The sequence below is a fragment of the Silene latifolia genome, chromosome 8, assembly GCF_048544455.1.
Source record: "Silene latifolia isolate original U9 population chromosome 8, ASM4854445v1, whole genome shotgun sequence".
Taxonomy (NCBI): Eukaryota; Viridiplantae; Streptophyta; class Magnoliopsida; order Caryophyllales; family Caryophyllaceae; genus Silene; species Silene latifolia.
Window position 1 is genome coordinate 16,783,074 of NC_133533.1, and position 10,971 is coordinate 16,794,044.

General features: G+C 38.6%; 1 protein-coding gene across 1 annotated transcript; it reads right to left on the bottom strand.

Moving 5' to 3' along the window:
- Positions 1–3,175: 3,175 nt before the first annotated feature.
- LOC141594771 (uncharacterized) lies at positions 3,176–6,492 on the bottom strand. The gene is made up of 6 exons (XM_074414764.1): positions 6,418–6,492; positions 6,228–6,327; positions 5,987–6,142; positions 5,204–5,850; positions 4,789–5,020; positions 3,176–4,671 (listed from the first exon to the last, which is right to left on the bottom strand). The coding sequence occupies exons 1-6, from the start codon at positions 6,490–6,492 to the stop codon at positions 3,176–3,178; spliced, it is 2,706 nt and encodes a 901-aa protein (XP_074270865.1).
- Between the last annotated feature and the right edge of the window lie 4,479 nt (positions 6,493–10,971).

The window sequence follows — 10,971 nt, forward strand, 5'->3', positions numbered from 1 at the left end:
GAATTTTTATCAAAATATTTTTTTTTAATAAATTTAGAATCAAATTATCGTAATTATTTAATTTAATTTTATAATAAAATTTATTAAACTATATCTAATATTTTGCTGAGATTTATTGTTAAGATTATTGAAGGGAGACGATAATAAGGGAGATTATATTATTGATAGTTGTTGTTGTTTTACATCGATATGGTGAGGTGTTTATAATACCTCCCAACTTAATGAAACCCTAACCCTAAAATGGTCAACCCTAATGGTAGTCGGGCCTAGTATAGGCCCAATATCCTAATACCCTCCCGCAATCGTAAAGGCAGTGTATTACGAACTTTACGATTGGAGAACAAGAAAAATACAAGCAGATAATAATTAAAATAAAAACATGGATTTTCAAATCTTCACGAATCTTCTTTATGAAAAACTTCTCATCGTCACAAGGCAGTAGATATTGCGTATAGGACTCGCAACTCGCCAGTCTTTTTGGGTGCGTAACTCGCCGCTTTTTTTGATGCGTAACTCGCTTGCTTTTTTTGATGCGTAACTCGCCGCTTTTTTTTTGATTCGTAACTCGCAGCTTTTTTTTTCTGTGCTACCTTGGTCAGAATTGATGATTTTCGAAAGAGAAGAATCACGATTTTTTTTTAGGTTTGGGCAATTTATTCTAGGTAAAAAAAATGGAAAATCGACAAAAGTCGAAAGACAGCGCACAACATTAGCACCTCATCATCAGTCATCCCTTCAATAAGTAATGATGAGATGAAAACAAATCATATGAATGAATGAATATGGCTGTATGCGCATACAATTATCGGCACTGATATTTTGAGTGTTTTTTTTTTTTTTTTTTTTTTTTTTTTTTTTTTTTAAAATCCCGCCGGAGGGCACCGTAATTCATTAGTCCCTCCGGCAGGGCGGCGGAAGATCGTTTTTAGGCCTCAAGAGCGTGAGACTCTGATACCATGTTAAGATTATTGAAGGGAGACGATAATAAGGGAGATTATATTATTGATAGTTGTTGTTTTACATCGATATGGTGAGGTATTTATAATACCTCCCAACTTAATGAAACCCTAACCCTAAAATGGCCAACCCTAATGGTAGCCGGGTCTAGTATATGCCCAATATCCTAATATTTATACAACATTTATAAACGATATGTAAACATAACTTTAAATGATAACTAAGTAACCATGTAAATATTTGGATTGCCAACAAGAATTGACCCAATGATAAAGATTCTACATTTTGACCTTAGAGCCATGAGTTTGAATTTCATTGACTTAAATTACAGACTTATTTGCAGACGATATGTAAACATCACTTTAAATTCTCAAACAAACTGCTAATATGTTCTACCATTAAATTAGATGAGACTTATCTTTAAACCTAAACTTTTTATGGAGCACAAAAAGAATGTAGACATTTGGATTGATTCAATAAATAAAACTATTATATACAATCTAGACCATGATGGTCGATGGATACATGCAACCAATTAGTTTGACTTTGCAATAAGTTCTTAAATCAAACTACACCATGAAGGATACATGCAACTAGTTACTTCGACTTATGAATGCAAAAACATTCCAAATTCAAACATCCAACTTTTCTAATAAATGATGATGATGATAATAATAATATGATACTATGTACCAAAAAAAAATAATAATAATAATATGATACTCCAAATCAAATTTTTATAAATCAACGAATTTCATATTTTCTCCAGCACTCTTTAATGTATGTAATATTTGTTTCGATGTATTCTATGCTATATTTTGATGTCCCTTCTACTCTTTTTAAGGTATGTAAGAGAAACAATATATTTAAATTTATCTAAATATTAATGGCACCATTATTGGTTGACGGGTTGTGACGAACTATCCGTCACACTTCATATATTGGTGACCGATAATCCGTCACAAAGTTTGACTTTATTTGTTGAACATATGTGACGAATTACCTGTCAAGCCATTTTTCCAGGTCAACAAAAGTCGAGGGTTACCCGTCACATATGATCATTCAAAAAACTTCTATGTTCGAAAAGCACTAACTAACGTTTTCCATCAAAAAAAATTCCAGATTCTATCTTGGCTTGACCGAAAACAATGTTTGTCCGATTTTGACCTAATCAGTCTATTATCCACCCCTCTCCATCACCATTACTCGTATGTTCCATTACCTCACTTCTTCAACCATGTCTTTCCTCCTCTCCTCCCACACTCCATCCGGCCATGTCTTCTCCTTCCTTATCTAACCAGCATCTTCTTTTTCACCCATATCATCTTCACTTTCTCTACCACTCCTACATCACCTGATCAACTACGCACCTTTTTTTTGTTAAATGTAAGTATATATATTATAAATCGAAAAACGTCCACGTACAAGTCGGGTCGGGTTATCCGGATAAGACCAGTCACTCTAAAACAAAAAATGACCACTCCTCAACAAAACCAGCCCTCTATCTGATTTTCCAACATCAAAACAAAACCAAATCCCCCATTTCCTATCTCTTACTGACTACACTCCGTCTTCTTCCTTATAACTCCTGTAACAACAAAAAAATCCATGTCCAAATCACCATCACAGCTCCCCAAATCGCAATTCATACCAGCGCCTATCCTTCGTTGCCAATGGCTGCTTGAGCTTTTTTCCAGATATGATTTTGGCCTCATGTAGGATCCTTTTGGCAACAATCTCAGGCCTCTCCATATTTCCTTCAATCCGAGCGTTGTTTCTTTGGTTCCATATGTGGTATACCCCCACCATAGTCACCATCACCTGAATTCCTCTCTAGAGCTTCGTCCCTCTCCTGCTCATACCCCACTCCAGGCATTTGTCCTAAGGTATGCTCAACTTAGCTTTTAAATTTAATTCATTAATTACCCTTCTGCTATAAACACATCTCGAAAACAAGTGGTCCTGTGTTTCATCTGCTAGAGCACAGAGGCAACAAAGTGCCTCGTCACAAATCCCTATGCTACGTAATTTTGATTTGGTATTTAGGGATTCATTCATAATTAACCAAGTGAATATGCTGTGTTTTGGCAAAGACCATCTATTCCACACCATATCCGCCCACCTGGCCTTAGGACATTGTTCTCTCATCCACAAGTAGCATCCTTTTGCTGTGTAATTACCATTAGGTTCTATACTCCAAGTCCCATTATCATATCCCTCAGCCATATCCTCTCTTGTTTTGCATATCTTCCGCCATGTCCAACTTTGATTCATTGGTAGTAGAATAATCCAACCAGGTTTTATCCATTATGTAAACCTGATGAACCCATTTGACCCACAAGCTATCCTTCTTTTTTGCAACCCAATTCACCAATTTACCAACCATGGCCTTATTCCATAGTACCTGATCTTGAATGTCCAGCCCTCCTTCCTCTTTAGGTCTGCATATAGTAGTCCAAGCTACCAAAGGAACTCTCTTGTACTCCACACTTCCATCCCATAGAAAATTTCTGCATATAGCCTCAATTTTTTTGATAACTCCTTTTGGGATGATAAAAATAGATGTCCAGTATGAGTGAAAGGTTGTTAGGACAGCTTTTATGAGAACCAGTCTCCCAGCATAAGACATCTTATTGGCACCCATACCATGTATTCTCTTGCAAATCATTTCTATCAACACATCACAGTCCTTCCTCCTATGCCTTGTAGTTTGAATGGGCATCCCAAGATATTTGAAGGGAATGGATCTCTCCTTAAAACCAGACACACTTAGGATGTCATTCTTGAGAGTATCATAGACCCCATTGAAGTATGCATTAGACTTAGAAGGGCTTACTTTTAGCCCTGAAGTTTTTGAGAAGGTATTGAATGCCTTTAAAATAAGCAGCATGGAGGAGGCATCGCCTTTACAGAACATGAGGACATCATCTGCAAACATAAGATTAGTAAGCTTTAATTCCTTGAAAAGAGGGTGAAATTTAAAACCTCTTTTCCTTGCAACATAATTTATGATTCTGGTTAGATAGTCCATGCATAAGGTGAAAAGTAAAGGGTATAGGGGGTCCCCTTGTCTTAACCCCCTCTTCCCCTGGAAAAAACCAAAGTTCTCTCCATTAAGTGAGAGAGAAAATGAGGCTGTGGAGACACATTGCATGACCAACTCTTTGAATTGTAGAGGAAAATTCAAAGCATCCAGAAGCTGATTGATAAACTTCCACTCAAATGTATCATAGGCTTTCTGTAGGTCAATCTTAAACATACATCTAGGAGATATGGTAGGCCTATTATAGAGTCTTATCAAGTCTTGACAGATGAGAATATTTTCTAGGATACTCCTTCCCTTTATGAAAGCTCCTTGATTTTGATCAACAATGTCAGGTAGAATGCTCCCAAGTCTTGAGCATAAAATCTTTGAAATGGCCTTGTAGATCACATTAAAGCAAGCAACAGGCCTCAATTGTGTGACATTCTGAGGTCTTTCACACTTGCGAATAAGGGTCATATTTGTGGAATTGATTTGCTTAAGAATTCTTCTGTAGTTGAAAAAATCCTGGACAGCCCTAGTAACATCATTCCCGACCACATTCCAAGCATCTTTGTAGAACTTGCTAGTATACCCATCTGGCCCAGGGGCCTTGATGTCATGTATAATAAAAATAGCCTTCTTTACCTCATCTGCAGTGACAGGGAGAAGAAGAGATAAAGAATGAGCCTCTGTACATGTTCTTCCAAAGTTAATAATAGGAGTTCTCACTCTTTTGACACGGGTGCTGGTGCCTAATAGTCCTGTATATTAATCTAGAAAAGCCTGTTGAATCTGTTTAGTATCACTGCAGGTCTTCCCCTGTTTGTCCTCAATCATGACCACCCTGTTTCTCAACCTTTTGCTCTTAATTGATCCATGGAAAAAAGCAGTATTAGCATCACCCTCATTTATCCATATACATTTTGCTTTTTGAGATAAAAAAGAGTCCCTAGCAGCAACCATTTCTCTTAACTTCTGAGCACCCTGAAATTCTTCTGCCACCTTGCTTAGATCAGTGGAATTCACTCTCAGTTCCTCCTACAGTTTGGATACATGGATCTGCAAGATATTTGTGTTGTTTTCTATGTTAGAAAATCTCTCCTTGTTGAGTTATTTCAGTTTAGGTTTAAGATCTTTCAATTTCATAACAACTTAGTACATGATAGTCCCATCAACTCGTAGCCTCCATGAATCTTGCACTATAGGAATGAAGCTCTTTGCCTGTCCCCACATATTGAAGTACTTAAAGCTCCTAGGAGATTTAATATGTTTACTACTTCCAACAATACAGGGAGTATGGTCAAAATGGCCTTCTGGCATAAAATGAGCATAGAAGTCAGGATATAAATCAACCCATTCCTTATTGATCATAAATCTGTCCAGACTGATGTATGTTCTATCTTCAGGGCTCTGTTTGTTATTCCACGTGTACAAAGACCCAACAGCCTGAATATCTATCATGCCACAATCATTTACACAGCTCTTGAAATCACCAATCCCAGTTTGGCTTGTATTTCCCCCACATCTTTCACTACGTGCTAACACACAATTGAAATCAACTCCCATTACCCAAGGCCCTCTTATATGGTTAGCAAAACTCCTAAGCTTGTTCCTTAGTGGAAGTCTCTCATGGAGCCCATTGAAAGCATAGATATAAGTAAGGTAAAAACTCTCCCTGCTAAGCAAAGAATCCACCTTCATGTGTATGAATTGAGCAGCATACTCAATGAACTGGATCTTAAACTTAGCACGCTGCCACAACACCCAAATCCTTCCTCCCTTGTGATACCTAGTATTAGTGAAAATGCTCCAACCAGAATTAAAATTATTAACTACTTTATTGAAATTGCTAGGCTTTATCTTGGTTTCTAATAGGCCAAAAAGTACTACTCCTTTATTCTGTAAAAACCAATTTATTTCTTGTTGTTTACTTACACTATTCATCCCTCTAATATTCCAAAAATCAAAATTATCCATTAAAGTTAAGAGTTCGACTTGTGTCACCTGCACTACCACTTTCTCCTTGCTGCTTTAAAACTGAGCCAGTCTTGGTCACTACCTCCTTATAAGAATGAGCACCAAAATTTGACTCACTATATCCTTCTTCCCTGACATCTTGCATGTTCATCCTGACTAGTCTCTTGACAGGAGCCTGGTCCCCTTTAAGAGAGCATGAAACCCTAGTCACAGGGGTCATAATCACCCCCATCCTCTTGTGTCTTCTCCAGTGTCTCTACCATATTACCAGAGATAGTTGTGCTTTGTACAGGTGCACCCCCCTCTGCCTTTTTAGCAACTGGTCTCCACTCCCTTCTAACCATCTTTGCCACTTTTTTCTTCTCTCCCTGTGTTCTCCATCTGCAATTTAAAGTCTCATGTCCAATTCCCTTACAATGAGTACAAGTAACAGGCTTCCACTCATACTCTACCTATACCTTAATCAGTTGACCTAATTCATCTTTGAATTTAACCAGTTCAGAGAATTCCTGATCGACCTTAAGTTCAACCATGACTCTAGCAAAACTCAGACGAGTCTTTGCTTCAGTGTGTGGATGCGGGCCCACGGGGGCGAAAAACGAGCAAGTTTTTCTTGTGCATTTGTGGAGTCGCCACGAATTTATTGTGGAAAATTGAAAACCGTTCAAATACCTCGTGCCATGTCAAGACCCAAAGTAGTGACATAGACACCAAGAACTCGTTACCCTTAGCATTCTATGTCTAGAATGACTCTCGTGGATGCCAATGAACACGGATGTTCACAGAGATTTGGAGTAAGGGGTGAGGGTACGTATTAGGAAGCTCTTTTGATCGAACACCTAATCCCGCCCGCCTCGATAGCGGCCTCTACTAATGATTAGGGAAATTATCTATACTCGATATGTTGTCGATTTATATTCATGCAATGCAACATCCAATAGATTAATCCTAACATGTGAGAATTAACTAAGTCGGTAAACACGTAATTTAACATGCAATTGAGTCGAAGTAGGAATTTAAGATCGATTACATGTGAGAGCATACAAACAATACGATAAAAGAAATACAATGAAAATACAATAAAGAAAATTATAATAATTACATTGGATTAATTGATTTATGTCGAAAATACACTTAAAACGGATAATTTTAGAAAAGAAAGAATAAATAAATAAACAAACAGATTAGGTGATAATACGGATAATAGTTAAATTAAATACGTAAACTAATAAATTAGGCCAAGGCAGAAACGGGAGTTCAAAGACAGAACTCAACCAGGAACAGGCGCAATAAAGCTGCGTCCTTTGGAAAAGGCACAACATTCGTTGCGTCTGTTCCTGAGCTCAGTTCTGGCTGTGAAGCCGGAATTGCAAATCGTTAATATTCATTGGAGATTTTAATGCTTGATTATATTATTTGACTCGGATAGAAGTGGTTTAATAGATTATTTACATGTGATTGAGGTCATAAAAACGATAAAACATGGATAAAAACTAATTAGGATGAATTATTTACAAGATTAATAAGGTTAATCACAAATAAAAATTAAACAAACTAATCAAATTAATTAGGTTAAAGACGAATTAATGATGGCAACGATAAATAACGAATGAAAATATATCAAAGATGAATTCCAGAGACTCAATATGGATGAATCGAACCTCTAAAAACCCGAATTGATTTGAATGACGAAAACCCGCAAATATGGATTATAAGGGATTTAAGTCGGGATGTTAATGATGATAAGTTATTAATGAATTACAGGTTAAAATTATCATATTAGAATTATTGTGTTGAAAGAAACACGAACAATTGAAAGCAAAATAAATCATACAGACGAACAAAAGACGAAGGAAGAAGAAACGAAGCAGGAACTGCGGCAGCCTCAGGAAGAGGCGCAGCAGGTGATGCGTCCCTTCGAAGAGGCGCAACAGTTGTTGCGTCCTTTCTCGACGTTTGTCTCCTGATAATCCGTAAAAAGGGTTTGAAATAAGGTTTTACAAATCGGTTTTAAGCGTATTTTCGATATAAATCTTACAATAATGATTACAAAAATAAAGAACAATAATTAAAAGAGAAGGATTTACACCCTCAGACTTACATGTTTGACGAAACGAGATTGACTAAGTTAACGTTTATTGATGCTCGACTCGAATGTACGACAAAAGTGCCCTGTAGGAGGAAAACGAATAAGATTGATTAAAGTTGATTGATTGTGGAGTTGGTCAAATTGGTCGGTCATGCAAAACGAGGCTGGCACTCAGAAAGATCCGAGCTTACGTGGTCGAAAGTTCAAGCACGTAGACGCCAAAAAGTAAGAACGTGGTCTAGAATGCAAAGGGAGAAGAGAAGGGCAGACACTCGCGTGAGAAATATGTGAGACCGAAGGTCTCTATTTATACTAATCACACGACGGAAATTAGGGTTTTCGGAGAAACTTTGGAAGTGAATCTCGAAAAGATACGAAAATACGTAGAAAAGGACTGAGGAAGAGGCGCAGCAAGCAATGCGTCTCTTGGAAGAGGCGCAGCAAGCACTGCGTCTCTTGGAAGAGGCGCATCACTTGCTGCGTCTTTTCCTCAGTGGTTTCCTCCTGCAGAAGAAAGATTTCCGTGTTTCTATAATGGAATAGCGGATTAATCTTATTTCCTTAATATTTTATATGATAATTTCGGGATATATTTTACCAAAGATTAAAGGATTGGAAAATATGAAATAGAAATATCCGGAACATTCCACAACATTCTGACTCGTCATTTTAAACGGTTATTAGAAAATGAAGATGGTTTTTTGACCCGAACTCCAAATGTATTCTAATTACTGTCAAAACGACCGTATCGGTGCGTATATGACGACTATGAGGTAGACACAAGTTTTTGCGCGATCACTTGACGATAAACTTACGAATTGTCACAAATCGTTCCGTGTACCAAACATGCGGCCCAATCATCACCGGGTGGTTTGTGGGAGGTGCAAAAATGAGGTATCTACAGAGCCCCCACTTTGACTGAGGCTTGGACAAGGCGAAAGTCAAAGTATAGCTATCAGGTCAATCGAAGATTACAACCTGACGACCATGGCGACGCGAGGCGGTTCAAGGGGTCTGAACCAAGGACCTGTCGTCGGGAACATTTTAGAGTCTGTCGACTATCGGGGAGGGTCGTTTAAAGTCCATTAGACTACGTAAGTAGGCTCGCCAGCCATAAGAAGATACCATACCTGAGACTTCTTTCCCGAGACGTTTCCGGAGGTGCATAGGAGCTAAGGGTAAGCGTAGGAGCTAAGGTTAAGCGTAGGAGCCAAGGGTAAGACCTAAAAGTTATGTAAGGATTTGTGCTAGGGTGTGGGGCCCTAAAGGAAAGCATCGACGGGAAGGAGGCTAAATATAATCTCAACCTGAGGGGTAACCAAGGTTTGGGTGTAGGAACTCTAAGAAAAGGTGATCCTAAAGGAATGTGATCCTAAAGGGAAAGGGTGATCCTAAAGGAACATGATACTAAGGGGAAAAGTGTATGAACTCTAGGGAGTTTGGGAACCTAAAAGAAGCTAGGTGTGTGAACTTGGGTATATGAACCTAAAAAAAGACGGCTGGTATAGGAACATAAAGGCTTATGAACCTAAGAGGTATGCTCCTAGGGTTAAGTTTATGAACTAATGGGTTACTAATTCTTGTTTTAAATGCATGCGTTTAAGCTTTCTGAGGTATGAGAACTCCAAAAGGATTTATGGCTTTATGAACCTAAGGTCGTTGGCGTGGGAGCTTAAAGGTTTATGAACCTAAAGGAAGCTATTTTGGGATCTAAGAATCTAGGGGTATGAATCCTAACTTTGGGTTTACGAACCTAAGGAATGAGGCTTTGGCTTGGGAACTTCTGGAGAACGACACCTTTGCTGAACTCTGTGAGGAAACAAAAATGTTGAGGGTAGCAGGACGTCGGTAGAAACTGCTGGGGAATCTGCTTACGTCGGTTTCAAGTGAACTCTGGCAAAAAATTGAGGTTGAATCTCCATGTCTCGAGAAGAACAATCGGCTGTCATGAACTCTCGCTGGGGGATAACTGAGGTTGAATCTCCATGTCTCGAGAAGAACAGTGAACTCTCGCTGGAGGATTATTGTGGTTGAATCTCCATGTCTCGAGAAGAACAATCGGCTCTCGCTGGGGGATTATTGTGGTTTAATCTCCATGTCTCGAGAAGAACAATCGGCTGTCATGAACTCTCGCTGGGGGATTATTGTGGTGTGTCGAAACACCGTCAGATAAAATCCGCTCGATGTTGTAAGCGAAGTCTTGATAAAGTACTGCTTATGTTACTTACCTGCATGGTTAATAGCCACACAAGAATGCAATCTAATATATGCACGTAAACAATTATCACATGGACCTCGAATGAGGAAACACATAGGCTTTGCAAAACTTGTTTCTTTATAAAAGTTGTTTAAAACTTGTTCAAAGAAGTTTGTCATTTGTAATGCGTTATGCATATTCAAATGGGCTTTAGACATAGGGCTTGCCATGACATAGACCTTATATGGACGTGACGCGAAATGTAGACTTAGGTTTGACTGACGCGACACTAACTTAGATTTGACGCGACACAGGGATGCCTTTGACAGACTTTGTTTAAGTATGTGCAACCCCTAGCCAAGTGTGGGTGACAATGCGTATCGGTTCCAAAGGTAGAAGAATTGTAAGAATGATGAAGGCATATAAAGGCAAGGCATGAGGCATAGATCATCTGTCTACTTGGACATCTTGCTGCCACTTGCTGCAAGAGAGACCCCTCTCTGAGGCATGATAACTTCGAGAATCGATCTAAGACCTTTGTCATTATCCGGACCGAGTACAAGCTTGGCTTAAAATAAGATAGGAATAAAGAAAGGGTGGCATCTCGGAAGAGAAGCCCCCAGGATGAGAAGATGGCTCTGGAATTTGGTAAAAAGGATATTGGGCGACAAGAAGGAGCCCCCAGTAAAGAGGTGTTGGTTGTTGAAAGGATGTTAATTGAGGTTG

What these genes read in the sequence shown, in the direction of transcription:
- LOC141594771 (XM_074414764.1), bottom strand. Translation starts at nt 6,492, where the DNA reads ATGGTTGAACTTAAGGTCGATCAGGAATTCTCTGAACTGGTTAAATTC. An exon ending in ACAAAGCACAACTATCTCTG is followed by an intron (nt 6,143 to 6,227) that starts GTAATATGGTAG and finishes GCTCTCTTAAAG; the next exon opens with GGGACCAGGCTCCTGTCAAG. An exon ending in CAAACAGGGGAAGACCTGCA is followed by an intron (nt 4,672 to 4,788) that starts GTGATACTAAAC and finishes GAACATGTACAG; the next exon opens with AGGCTCATTCTTTATCTCTT.